The 14,940-nt window shown below is 40.5% G+C and overlaps 3 protein-coding genes across 3 annotated transcripts in view; 2 read left to right on the top strand and 1 right to left on the bottom strand.

Moving 5' to 3' along the window:
• Window positions 1-14,940, bottom strand: part of LOC118277641 (uncharacterized) — a 230,047-nt gene that overhangs the window by 191,540 nt on the left and 23,567 nt on the right. The gene's annotated exons all lie outside the window — the stretch shown is intronic.
• LOC126911135 (uncharacterized) lies at window positions 7,841-9,825 on the top strand. The gene is made up of 2 exons (XM_050696416.1): window positions 7,841-8,262; window positions 9,329-9,825. Exons 1-2 carry the CDS (start codon window positions 7,929-7,931, stop codon window positions 9,448-9,450), a joined length of 456 nt encoding a protein of 151 aa, XP_050552373.1. The 5' UTR covers window positions 7,841-7,928; the 3' UTR covers window positions 9,451-9,825.
• Window positions 10,956-14,223, top strand: LOC118277643 (uncharacterized). The gene has a single exon (XM_035596535.2). It carries the CDS (start codon window positions 11,082-11,084, stop codon window positions 12,183-12,185), a length of 1,104 nt encoding a protein of 367 aa, XP_035452428.2. The 5' UTR covers window positions 10,956-11,081; the 3' UTR covers window positions 12,186-14,223.

Raw genomic sequence — 14,940 nt, 5'->3', positions numbered from 1 at the left:
AAATAAATTGCTGTTCGTTAGTCTCGCTAAAACTCGAGAACCGCTGGACCGATTTGGCAAATTTTGGTCTTGAATTAGTTGTGGAAGTCCAGGGAAGGTTTAAAAGGTGTGATTAAAATGTTTGAGGCGGTACGAAGTTTGCCAGGTCGGCTAGTATTAGTACCTATAGATTTCATAGCTTTATCGACATTTTCCACGCAAGTAAAGACACGTGCTAATCAGTAGGTACTAGGCACCATATCAACCTGTTTCATTTAACTTGAAAGAGCAACGAGCTGTAATGTAGAACGGTTTGTAGAACCAGTTTGCGGAGCGGTTACTATCAGCCGTAGCCTCGCGACACCGCGTCACCGCGCCGCGACCCTGACCCGACGCTTTGTTTACTAAACAACATTCATTTACTAAAACTAAATATTTTGCAACTCATTACTCACTGCTACGTCGCACCAATTATACTGAAGGGAGTTTTATTTAACAATCAAGAAGAAGTCTACTCCAGGATCTATAAATCATTGTCGACTAGGGTTAAAAAAGGCCACTATACATTGCTCAGAAAACGTCTACTCTTTGCCAAATGTGAAGTTCTTTATCGATGAAATTAATACCCGAGCTTAACCCGAAATCTTTGGATGGATCTAAATTTTCAAATGTCAAAACTTGATCTTAATACACAATCATATTTTGGATTGAAATCGGTTATTAATTTGCCTAAAGATGACCACAATCAAAGTCAAAGTCAAAATTATTTATTTCGAATAGACCGAAGGCACTTTTGAACATCAAAGCTAATAATAAAAAAGTCTGTATGTAGGTCTATTTGCTCATTCTAAAGTATAGATATTCCTATGGAGAATAACGAGCAAGAAACTCCATAGGTTACTCTTTTCCAATCCAGTTGACACATTTATTGTTTACATTGTTTCGTTGGTTCAATTTTATTATACGAGAACAATGTAACAGCACGTGTCGTCGCGTGTCGCTGAGTTTAGCCATAAACAACAAGTTCATTAGATCATGTACCATATTAGGAATCTTCTCGATTTTACTGCAATAACTACTGCAAAGGTTTTCCTAGTAATAGTAAACTGATAATAAAGTAATGACGAACGCCAGTGGAACAAATATTAGGTCTCCGGGAGTTTTTTTTTATAAGTTACGGTAATTTACACCGTTGCGAATACCAATTAAGTGCACAATGGTAGGAAGTGGAGCGGACAGAGCAGAATTAGATGATACTGGGAACTGGTAGGTAGGTGTAGCATGACCTGCGTGATTGGGCGATACATGCGGAACGATGGTATGGGAAAACCCAGGTATTACAATTAGAGCGGTGTTTTGGGAATGCCCCAGTAGTAGACCAATTGTCTATACAATTGGTCTATACAAGTAAGACTTGTGATTCAGAAAGTATACTGCTAACTGTTGCAGGTGGAAGCTATGTTATTAACATCATTTATTTAACTGTACGATAAAATGTAGCGGCTAGGCGTAATGACAGGCCGCAAAACCAAAGTTTTTCTTTTCGTTACAATTTTGAAGTTCGCGTTCTGCTTTTAAACAATTTAAGAATTTCAAAGGAAAGTCCAAGGAACCTTGACTGCACGGTTGGTGCGGTGGCTGGGCAACTGGCTGCCGCACAACGGGTAGCGGGTTCGATTCCCGCACGGAGCAACTCTTTGTGTGATCCACAAATTGTTGTTTCGGGTCTGGGTGTCATGTGCATGTGAATTTGTATGTTTGTAACCGCACCCACGACACAGAGAAACTCCTAATGTGGGGCAACGTTTTTTAAAAAAAAACCTGAATTCATAATTTCCAATAACTTTTTATTAGGTTATCATTAAGGACAAATTACACAATTATCAGCACCGCTCCAATCCAGCGATGACAGTTACCCAATTTCAGAGAAACACTCCTGCCACAATACCCACGTGTAGCACGACGTCACACTCTCGCCGTGTGAAGGTAAATGACTAAATGTCTACGTAATTATGTTTCCCTGTAAGTTCATTAGCCCAGAATGTCTGTCTGTGTGTTGCTCCACTCCGGAATGCGCACACAACTCCATAGAATTCCTCAGATTTGAAACCACACTCACCGTGTGACACACCTCTGCGGATGAGGAAAACGGCGCGTGATACATATTCTCGTATATTTTATTATTTTATGAACTTTAATTGAGACGTTACCTTCCTGTAGTCACACCTTCTTATCTCTTACTAATAGTGTGATGCAGTTGACATGCGGAACTTATGGTATGTCTAACTGAATCTAATGAATCTAATTACATATATGCAGACATTGTATCATCATCATCATCAGCCGAGAGACGCCCACTGCTAAACAAAGGCAGACATTGTTTAATCTTCTAATATTTGTCTGCAAATAAGCATTTTCCAGTAATTCCGATAAATCCACACTTAGTACCAAACACATTTTTTTAATGGGACAAGTCCGCCACTATCTCCCTAAACCGGTGCAATATAGGAGTTGCACCAACCATGAAAACACCGGCGCGTCCCAGAGACTCTAAAGACTGTCTTAGATCCCGCAACGAAATATATCAGAAAACATTATTAGAGGGAAAGAAAAGAAAAAAAGAAATAAATCGATACTATGCGTTATCTAATGAATGCCTTTCAGATTCAATTCAAACTCTGTTTTATTTTTACCGGTCAGTCAATCTCTAAACCACCAGTAACTTTGAAAGAAATAACTTAATACAATATTTTCATTCGAATTCCTTCGCGGTTCTTATGTTGTGGTCTGGATGAAGTAAAAACCCAAATAGCACAAAGTTACCGAGTGAAAATCCTAGTTCACACAATAGTTAAACTGGAAACCCCAGAAACCCTTGACCTTAATCCAGTATCATCAGCTATGGGGAAGTCGGACACACGTCATAGGAATAGCGCTCTAATCGTGTAAGAAATATGTTCTAGTGTCCATTGTCCTGTTACTGACACTGGGGCGAAGTCCAGGACACTCGGGGAAGTGTCGTGACGCCATCGCCATTATCTTACAGTACAGTACCTACAAGTTAGTGCGTTCGTCAGGCCGCCTCGTGCCCGCGAGGGAAGACCACAATGTTGACTATAGCACGTGCCAATAACTGTTTAAGGAAATGTAAACAATTAATACTCACTCTATAGCAACGACTAATAATCTAGAACTTAACAAACATAGTTCAATTTTATTATTATTATAAATCTTTCAGGAAAATAATACTAGAATTTATTAGAAACTTAAACACCATTTACGTCAGCCGGCCTCATCTAGAACTAACTTCTATCAGCGGCGTCGCCCGTATTCCCGCAGTATAAAAATTGGCCTATGATAAAATTTCATCTCGATTCCTTCAGCCGTTTCAACGTGAACAGTTCATTTTTTTCTTGGTGGAAAATCATGAAATGGCTCCCTAGCTAGGCGAGGCGGGAAGGAGTATCTGACTCTTCCTCTCTACACACCACCCCGTCAAACGCCTTCTTGGTACCCCCTTTAGGACCCTAGTACTCTTGGCACCCAAGGTTGTCCATCAACGCTCAGTACCCATCCGTGATACCGACATTAGAATAGTAGCCATAATTTCTACACTTAGCAAACCGCTCGGGAACACAGTTAGGATACCGAGATTTCCTTAGACGCTGGGACCCATCCCTCGGTGGCTAGTCTCAGTTTAAGACGTATTATGCGGTAAATAATTTCCTTAATTGTTATTTTTAATTAGTTATTGCGCAATAAAATATTATAATATGAATAAACAGGAACTGCGTCAGAGGTTATATTTTTAAATTACCCATCTATGTCACTGTTTGTAACTACGACTAGAGTTTAAGCTAAGCACTAGCATTTGCGGTAAATATGTCAATGTCATCATAATAGGGGAAATACTGAAATTGTACCTAATGACGCTGTATCGGCCGTGTTTACAAATAGGATTATTTTTCATAGATACACTTCAAATTCCCAGCATGCACCAACATATAATAATATCAGTATAATTATATAGGTACTTCAAAATGTCTTCCGCCCCGACCATCAAACGAGTAGTTCATAGAGATCTTAGTGAAGGTTGAAAATATTGCGAGTGATAACGCGGTTGATAACTGTAGAGCGTGTGGACTACGCCTTATCCCGATCGAATGCAGTCGGCTTTGATATGAGCCGAGTGACCGCGCGGTGTGTCTGCGAGCCACTGCACAATGAGGGGAGAGGCAGCAACGACACATTATATATTTATTATGTAGGCTATCTACCCCCCATGCCGATAAAACTGGGTGAGTCAAGTATATGGAATAGACCGATTATTAAATCCCACCCTTAAAATAAAAGTGACTTAACTCAAAATTTATATAACATTCGATTTTATCATAAACTGGCGTTATAAAATATACTCTACAACCAAAGAACTATTCCATAAATCTAGTAAAAATATATGTCATGGAATACGGAAGAGATACTGAAATGTATTCAATACTATAATTTTCTGAGACTTTCTGGCTCATTTCCCACAACTTGCAGTTTTTGGATTCGGTCACTTTCATTCTAAGGGTGCGTAAATGTAGCTTGTTACCTTAGCCGAGTCCTAGCATTTGAGTAGGTATACTCAAAGAGCTCTCATACCACCACAGGTAGAGCTCGTACGGTGCTGCGGATTACCTAACTGGTTACCAGAGTTCTGGATCAAACCAGTAGTAGGAAAGGGGTTGTTTAGTCAGTAGGAGTCTAACATTCCGCTCATAAAAGGTACCTATTGTGAATACTAGTCGTATAAATATAGTAACAATATATGTTGTAGGAAAATTACAATGGTGGGAGAACCCACCAGATAATTACATTGTTGTTTATTGTTTATTTCTAGGCTCATTACCTAAAATGGCAGTAACTACACCGTTGCAAGAGAATCATAACGTCATGTGGTCGGCAGCGGCCCTGGCCATGATAAGGTCTCGTGTTCAATGTCAATGTCAAACAAAGTAGGCAATGTTGGGGTTTTCATTATGGATTTCATCATCATTCTTGAGGCTGGGTCACCCTCGTCCGTAGGAGAGCACCCATAAATTTAAATCCCTACACGTGGCGTCTAGGTGGTGTTAAACAGGTGGTGGAACGAATGGGGGTAGGCAGAGACCATGTAAAAACTAAAAATTAAAAAAAAACTATTATTATAGAACCCACCCACTAATGACTTAGAAGTAGGTGCCATAAGTTGTAAACAAAATTATTAATTAAAACCTTAATAGAATAGGTTACTATTAAAGTTTTAATTATAACCTAATATTAAGCTGTTTACAATTTTGTGAGCATTTAGATAGTATTCAAATACAAATGAATATACCTATAGAGAAACATACAGGTTGCGGATAATTATATGTGTCAGTAGGTGAGTCTGTATGTCATGTTATCTATCCTCTACAATAGGGAAATAACATATCGGGCAACACTCTACCTCTGTACTGATACCCAGAATATTCTAGACAACCTGTTAATCGAACCCGGGATCTTGTGACTTCTCGGACAGTTAAATAATATGAAATCATCTAAATATATAACTCAAAGATGACTGACTAACTGACTGACATAGTGGTCCATCAACGCACAGCACAAACCACTGGACGGATCGGGCTGAAATTTGGCATGCATACATGTTATGACGTAGGCATCCGCTAAGAAAGGATGTTGATCAATGCTACCCCCAAGGGGTGAAACTTGGTATGAAATTTTGTACATTTTAACTGTGCTGAGACTTGCATCCGCAAAGCTTCTACGACGTAGGCATTCCCTAAGAAAGGATTTTGATTAATTCCATTATCTAATAATAATACTTCTCAACGCAGGCGAAGTCACGGGCATAACGGGTGTTATATAAAATGTTTAAATTAAGAAAGTACGTATACTATACAATATACATACATATTTAAATAAGCGGCACACAAACAAACACATAATTATTTGTTTGTTAAAATAGTTATATTAAAATAGGTATCTATATTAGGTAAATTGCAGTTGTGATCACATTAGTCTAAAATAGGACAATAGTCACATAAATACCTGGAACCAATATAGGCACATGTACATGCGTAGTGCGTGTGTACATACCTTCAGGTTCAGCGGCCCAAACATCACGTACTCATTATATCATCCCTATAAACGCATTCAGATAATGGTGGAATGTTCCAAGGGAAAAATGCTAATGCGTCAACCATTATATCATAATTTATTTAACCATAATGATGCAATTTTCCAACTAAAATTACATAGTATGCAGTACATAGTATTATATGCACCTGAAATGTTATTTAATGTAAGCGCATCATGTTTAGATAATTTCATGTTTAGGTATGAGAGGGCCAGGCTTCGGCACGAATGGGCGGACTCCGCCGGAGTAATACGGTCAGAAAACTGGCGTCAAACAACCCTGGAATGTATATCTTTTTTATGGTATAAGCCGGTAAACGAGCCGACGGATCACCTGATGGTAAGCAATCGCCGCCGCCCATGGACAATTGAAACACTAGAGGCGTTACAAGTGCGTTGCCGGCTTTTTGGGAGTTAGGAATTTAAAGGTTGTTGGGGAATCGGGGATTGGGAAGGGGTATTTAGGCCTCCGGTAACCTCATACAAACAGTTGCTACCGCTACCCGTCTCACGGCAGCCAGTTGCCCGACCACCGCGCCAACCGTGCGTCGAGCAAAATTAGATAAATCAGTCAATATCTCAAAGCAAAGTTCGAATGTACAAGCAAGTCTATACGCTAACCCTTTTACTGGTGCAGGCAATATTCATGCCACCAACTTTTTTATATTTTTTCTCATACGTCATTTTATATATTTCTCATTTTATTTCTTTGACATAAAAAATGCATCTACCAGTAAAAGGGCTAATACAAGTACGTAACAATACAATGTGCAACAAGAACATGATTTCGTGTCATTGAATAAAATGTACGGCTCACAGAGTTCCAATTATTGGAGATATACCACTAAACTCAAGTAAATAAGTATTAACATTGCTTACCTCAGTCAGTACTGATATACAAATATATATACTAACCGCCGTACTCAGAGTCGTTTAATGATTACTTACGTTTCTGAGTGCGGCAGTAAGAAAACATTGTCTAATAATTATCTACTTGAGTACATAACAATGAATGTAATAATGTTTGAGTAATAATATAAAATAAACACTGTTGGTCTGTTTGTAAACAATTCATTTCCTTCTTCTTCATATTAAAATGAGAACGTAGCTTTACCAACAGGCAGACTCACAGCAAACAACATAATAATTATTCATTTATTTATTTAAACGCGCTAACCTCCGAAACTGCTGGATCGAATTTTATTTCATCTCCGAGTTTCCTTGTTTATATATCTACAGGATGTAAAAGAAACGATGGTAAAAAACTTTTTTTTATTAAGGAATTCAATGTTTATTTTATGTAATAATAGTTGTAATCAACGATGTTGCATGAAGAACATGAAATCAAAAAGGCAAAAAATATACAAGCCAAAAAAGTTGTAGCGATTTTCGGGAACAGTCAGATATTTTAAATCGGAAGAGAAATAAATTCACAGATTTTTGTGGACCCTTACATTCTGAAATTGGAGCGAAATATTATGAGCCCGGTGTCGATACTGTGTACGGCCGGTCTTGTACGCAGTAGACATGGCCACTCTTAGACTCCTAAACACTGACTGCACTGCACACTTGGTGGTATAGTTCTGCAGGAAAAACGTTAAGAATTAAACTATTGCGTCACTTTCAACATTATTACGTCAAAAATCTATAGATGCCTACACAGCAACATTTTGTTATAAATACGGATTCACTTTCAGGTCAGATATACATAAGTCGGCCGAGAGAGGAACGCTGCACTGTCGTAGCCTTCTGTTTTACAATTGAGTTTACTCGTACCCAGCTCTATAACAATGGAAGCCATCACTGTAACAATCCTGACAGTGCTGAGCCTCGCGACAGCCAGGAACATCCCCATCCACCAGCACGAAGCTGTACCGCAGCTACTGCTGGCTACTGACCAGCCACTCAGCCACATGGACACTCCGCTCACCGGGACATTGCCTGCACGGGAACTACTAGAGGAGGACTCTTCACTCGGAGGAGCGCTCGCCCCTCTGTTGCCCTCAATCGACGACAAAGAAGTGGGAGAACAACCAGACAATGTGGGGGAACTGGGCGACGCCGCGGGTGCTGGCGACGGGGACGGACACACTGCTGCCACAGCCGCCGAGGAAGCGGGGGACGGTGGAGCTAAACTAAACGCTACGGTACTACAAGATAGAGAATTCATTTCAGGGAATGCATGTTTTCCCGGAACAGTGAGATTTGATGGTGAATGTTATAAAATTCATAAAAAAGTTTCTCCAAAAAAAAAGGCCTAAAGTGCTAAATAAGTGGTTGTACAGCTACAGTGTAATATAGATTCACCTAATGCAACTATTACAATATCGTTTTCGATTTCGTATTAAAGCCTAACTATCACATTGAGAAAACTCGGTAATGGCAAATTTGAAGTAAGATTTTATAAATAAATATTGACCGAGATTACACTCCCAAAATGTGATGATGGACAGACTGCTACTCATTGACCAGAGTTACAAATTCGTACTCCGACCCACCGTACTACCCGCAAGACAGAACACGCTGCCCTCAGAAATCAAACGGCTGAGAAAGCTACAGTACGCGCTCCGCGGTACATTTCAAACCCCGGTATGGCGAATGGCTGCAAAGGTACAAAAGGTAAATGTGAGAATTGTGGCTTTGATAACAGTTAGTCGCTCACATTACGTCAGTTACGCAAACGGGATGTGTTGCACCAATATGTGTACCTAGAGTCAGGAGCACGCTGTATAAATACGGCACACATTCGCTTTGAGGTAAACAGTCCCAGTCGGCAGGGAGTGGAGTGCAGTCGTATCCTTTCATTATAGTTATTGAGACTATAAATTGAGTTCGCTCATACCCAGTCCAATAACAATGGAAGCGATCGCTGTAATAATCCTGACGATGCTGAGCCTCGCGGCGGCCAGGAACCTCCCCATCCACCAGCACGAAGCTGTACCGCAGCTACTGGTGTCTACTGACCAGCCACTCAGCCACATGGACACTCCGCTCACCGGGACATTGCCTGCACGGGAACTACTAGAGGAGGACGCTTCACTCGGAGGAGCGCTCGCTCCTCTGTTGCCCTCAATCGACGACAAAGAAGTGGGAGAACAACCAGACAATGTGGGGGAACTGGGCGACGCCGCGGGTGCTGGCGACGAGGACGGACACACTGCTGCCACAGCCGCCGAGGAAGCGGGGGAAGGTGAAACAGAACAGAACGCTACGGTACTACAAGATAGAGACGCTCTCGGAGCGTCTATATGTCTTCCTGGAACAGTGAGAGTGGGCACTGAGTGTTATAAAATTCATAAAAAAAGGAGCTAAAAGTGCTCGTTAAGTATTTATTTATTTATTTTATGAAAGTAGTGCCGACATGCATCATGCAGCCTTCCAAAGAACTGTTGGTGTTTGTAGTTAGTTCGTTAGTTGTTCATCTTCTCGCGCAGTTAGCCGTTGTTGTTGTTGTTGTTGTTGCTTGATAAGCGACACGTTGTTATCTATTGTGTAACTACGTAGTGCTCCGTGTGTAATTGTCCAATTTCCCACATTGTACCAGTCTGTAGCAGTAGTACAAGTATGTACACTACTGTAATCGCAACATTTTCAGTTTGCTTTCTTATTTGAAATATCTGTGTTTCTGTAATGGAATACAATACTGGTTTGTAATTCTGGTGAATAAATAATCATTATGACACAATGTATCTGTATTTTATTATTTTCCACCTCTCCGCCCTCTGCCTAATCCCAGGCGTGACAGGGACGATCAATTACAAAAAAAATACGTTTGAAAGTGTAACTTTGATAAGTGAATAAAATTAAACTTCTACTGCCTTCAAACATAACGCCATATTTTTGAATATCAATTGACTGATTGAATGTCATATCGTAGCTTGCGATGAAATTGTCACAGCGGTATTAGATATAGGCTGACGCGCGAATTTGGAAGCGTAAAACTTACTTCTAACCAGGTATGTTAAGAGTCACATATGAGATGACAAAACAGAGAATTCCACTGTTCTGCGTGTGAGATAGATGAACTATTTCCATTGCCAGACACATCTCCAGACTCTAGGAAAAACTAACCAAACAATGGCTAGGCGTTCTTTATACGGGCTTCTACCCAATAGCCGGTGTGGGTAGGCAGTGGCCATAATAAGCCACGAGGAACACATCTCGAACTATACACAAGTTCGTAATAATAGTTCCTATTAACACAATCAATAAGGTCACGTAATTTTCCGTGTGCGGAGTACTCGATTAGTGAATTATAATTAATTATAACAACACGACTCGGTCAATGCCGGCGGGTCATACGAGCGTTGTGTGGGATCGTGTTTACTTGGCCCGAGACATCAGCCAGTGGGCTGTAGTGTAGTAGTGTAGGGCCGGCCTCGCCACGTGCTGCTGTCGATACTATTGTGTTTTGTGCATTCAATGATGCTTAGCGGCTGGTATTGACTTTTGTAATACCGACTATTGTCCATAAGAGTAATAAAATGGCGTGTAGACTTAGTTCACATCATATACTCTTATAATAGTATCGTAGTCTCTATCATATTAGAGACAAGTATTTTCGTATAACAATTAATTTGTTATGAACTAACTCGTTAATTGAATGTACGTGTGGGAGGACTTAGGCGACGCATTGGGTATTTTTTGTGACTTATCCAAGGCGTTCGATTGTGTCCCTCATGAAACACTGATCAGGAAGCTATCCCATTAGGGAATGCGGGGCAACTCTCTGGACCTACTTATCTCTTACTTGAATAATAAAAAACAGCGACCCGAGAATAAGGTAAATGATATCTAAACGAACCGTCGTTTAGATATCATTTACCATTTATGTGTATGTATATTTCCTTCATAGTAAACTCGGAAATGTGATTCATTCAAAAACTAAATCGAACTAAACTAAAATTTCAATACATGAGTCACAATCGTATTGTTGTACATGAATGAATACACGAGCCGACATCCTCCGCCCCTACCACTGGTTCCCCGGACCTGCAGTGTGTCCCCCACACGCAGCACTACGTCACCAGCGTCTTACAGTACTGCGCGGGGACGCGGCGCGGCCGCACGTCTACACACCAATCACACAGTTACGGACATCGAGTCGAGTGAAACCAGTGACAATGATACAAGTGGTAGTGCTCACTCTCGTCGCCACGAGCTCCGCTTTCACGACACACAGATACGACGCCTACGACAACTACCGCCCCATCACCACTCTGTTCAGTGACATCTTCACGTACGGAGCAGGCGACGCAAGGAGATTGATGCAAGCGTACGACAACCCGAGGCGACACAACGATGTCAGGGTGGAGCACAACCAGCGACCCGGCGGAGGACGAATGGATACACAATACAACTATTGGAATCCTCACGAGTGGAGCAACAGGGAGGTCCCGTGGAGTGCAGTAGTCACTGAACCTGCGAGCATCGTGCACAGGTTCAAGCCTGTGAACAGAGACGATGCCACCATGGTCCCAAGTACTGAACGAGAGCCAGCAGAGCAAGAGGATACAGGTGCAGACACCAACCAAACGGACGGAATGGGTGATATAAATAGAACACAAGTAGTCATAAATGACCCGCAACTTAGCATACAATCAGGTGACGCAAACCGCACCGTAATTAATGAACAACAAATTACTTGGAATAATGAACACAACAGGCCGCTTCAAGACAATGCTAATATTACTACGAGGAGCATTAATTCCAACAGTAATTATAGTAATTCGTTGCACTTCAATGATGTACCTTCTAAGCCGAGCCTCGATAATCAGAACAACTCGACAAAAACAAATGACGAAGTAGCTAGCAGAAGTGGAGCTGCTCAGCATAACGTTACTGACGAGGAGAGGAGTAACAACACACAGCGCAGTGACGTGTCCACCACGAACGATGTGGACGACGACAGGTGGATCTGGAGCAACGGCGAGGATCCGAAGGTGGAGACCGTGACCGTGGGGCTGGACGACAGGGCCGCGTTCGATGGAGTGGCCTGTCCCGTGGGCAAGGTGAAGGTGGGCACCATGTGCATCACGCCGGACTGACAGCAGGCGCGGCGGCCAGGGAACATTAACTACTGGTGCAGCTCGTAGAGGGCTCAGTGGAGCCAGTGCAGTCGGTGATGTCCTGTATACTCGGTAGTGTGGGGCGGCACGTAGCTCGCAGTATTATGAAAGTGATCGGATTGGCGAGCGAGGTCAACGTCCCCGCGGACTTTCGTACAGAGGTTGTAACATTACTGTCGGTGACACTGTTAGCTTCGGGTGTTGACTGCGTGCGTCTATTGGTAGTGGGACATGGAACATTGTGGTGGAAGGTGAACTCTTGTAGGGTACTACTACTGTTAAGTTATGATTGACAAGTTCGTAACATTGTAATGTCTACTGTAAGCCCAACAAGCGAGATATTTGTTGTTTAACAAAAAGTAGTACATAAACACACGAGGCGAGTTATCTGAGGTCACGCTGTGGCGACAACACATTTATTACAATTTGAGGTCATGATGTTTTTTGTTCACAAAATGAAAGTCAGTAATAAGTAATATTGATGTATTTGTCGAAGAAGTAAGCAAAGGTGATGTTGAGAGGTTTAATCAATTTTCAGTTAGAAAAAAAAATGTTTCGAACTCCAACCACGTGTCAGCCGGCGTGCTCTAGCCAAAGAGATAGATAAGTTCTTAGTAGTTAGTAATAAATAAGATAAATTGTAATAATGATAATCTTTGAACTCATAGAGCACAGAGAATTGGTATATAACTCACACATCGGTAGCTTGTATTATTTACGTGGTACCTACATGTGTGTGAAATTCGTATAATTACAACCAAAAAATATATCGATGCCTTCCGGTCGAAAGAAATTATGCGGAATCAGCTAATTGTACCCAATCGAATGATGTGTATAACACAATATCGCAAAAATTGTCGCCTGACCATCTTTTGGCCGGAAGGTATCGATATGTAGGTATGTAAAAAAATCAGGTTCAGGCATGAATAGTGCAAAATTGTATATCAATCCATTAAAAAACACAATAATATTGATTCTCCCCAATCCAATTTCTGCACTTAAATAGCTATGATACGACTGTACATAGAAGCTGTGAGCTACTTGTCAACGCTCACACGTACAAACAATGGAGTTTGGTGGAAATATCTCAACGTAGTGTTCAAGGCCAGTTCCATATAATATACCTATGTAATGTAAACACACCAGCACAAGCTACACATTAATGACCAAAATCTGTGATACATGTTCAACCTTATTGTTATGTAGATAAAGTTTATTAAAGTTTGACTGTGTGGGATAACTTGATGTGCTTCTGTCTGTGATGTGAGTGTGATGATACTGATTGTCAACATCATGGTCGGAAATACTTAAGTAGGTAGGTAGGTATGTGTAATTATGTACATAATATATTTTTTTTTACTGATGAATCTATTAGTCCATGTATGGCTAGTTTGCTGTTGGTTAAGTAAACTCTAATAATGAAAACGTGGCTTTAAAAGTCGACAAAAAAACCATTATTGTTGTATTTTTAACAGTCAGGGTCAAGGGAGAGAAAAAAATCTTGACTTTAGGTTTTGGTTTTGTTATAAAAAATAAGTACTTCTTTCAAGTAAAACATGGAAACGTAACATATTGTAATTGTAAAACATTTCTAAGAAAATCCTTGTTTATAATACAACTTTCGTGTATACTAAATTAATTATTATGTTTTTCGGCTTACTCATATAAGTATTTGATGAGGAACCGGTAAAAAGTTACCAGTAATTATGCATGCAGCCTGAAAGCCTGGGATCGAGGCAGGTGTTTGGGTGTTTGGAAATCGAGTCACGCCCAATTTTCTGTAACTTTTAATATTTATAAATTAATAACCGATCCATAGATTACGATCGATGTTTGATACTAGTTGTATTCAGTCAAAAACAGATCTACTGATTTTGGATTAAGATCGAATATTGAATGCGACTATTAGCTTTTATTGCCTTGTTAACGTGGAACGTATAAATGTACAAAGTTCAAGCTTTAATATTACGTACAAATTGTGAGGTTCAAGTAATAAAATATTGTGGAAACAAACGTACCCGGTGTGCTTCTTAATTACCGCAAAAAACCCTACAATAGTTACCAACCGCGGCCGCGAGTCAATCCCATGGTTTGAGTAATAATAGTTAGAAGAAAAACCCAAGGCATTAGTGGTCACCTATTCAAAGTATTTATGTAGACATTTACCCAGCATTTATTTGGTTTCATAGGCTAACTGACGAATAATTTGATGTGTTTTCCATATTATAAAGCACGGAAGCATGCGGCCCGCGCGCGGACGCCTCGCTTACAACTCAAGAGGACCGCGCGCTGGCCACTCGCCGTCGGCTTTTTGTAGTGACATTACGAAATAATTATATCATACGACATACGATTTAGAGTTTTAATTTAAATGACAAAATAATTGCTGGGTTGGACGGGCGCCCGTTTAATGTGATACGACCTTTAGTGGAATGGTCGCAAGCTGGCAAGTACGACTGCTAAGGAAAGGAATTTCGAGTTCGATTCCTGTGTGGAAATAACTTTTATTAAAATTTTTGGTTTATAAAAACTTACTTATAACGTAACTGGTGAATAGCAGGTGTAACATTACATAACTAGTCTCCGGCATTTTATAACATAACCGGTGACAACCAGAATATTGATGTTATTATGTCATGTGATTATGTAAATCACAAGTTCCCATAATCGTTTCCTTTCTTAGATTTCTAAAGTTACGATTAATAAATAAAAACCACGCTGGAATCGAACTAGC

This window comes from Spodoptera frugiperda, chromosome 10 (genome assembly GCF_023101765.2).
Source record: "Spodoptera frugiperda isolate SF20-4 chromosome 10, AGI-APGP_CSIRO_Sfru_2.0, whole genome shotgun sequence".
Lineage (NCBI taxonomy): Eukaryota > Metazoa > Arthropoda > Insecta > Lepidoptera > Noctuidae > Spodoptera > Spodoptera frugiperda.
This window is presented reverse-complemented; position numbering and strand designations above follow the sequence as displayed.

Excerpts from the sequence above, each read along its gene's own strand:
- LOC118277643 (XM_035596535.2), top strand. The coding sequence starts at position 11,082 with ATGAATACACGAGCCGACATCCTCCGCCCCTACCACTGGTTCCCCGGA.
- LOC126911135 (XM_050696416.1), top strand. The coding sequence starts at position 7,929 with ATGGAAGCCATCACTGTAACAATCCTGACAGTGCTGAGCCTCGCGACA. Across the intron at positions 8,263-9,328 it reads CGCCGAGGAAGCGGGGGACG|GTGAAACAGAACAGAACGCT; the intron begins GTGGAGCTAAAC and ends AAGCGGGGGAAG.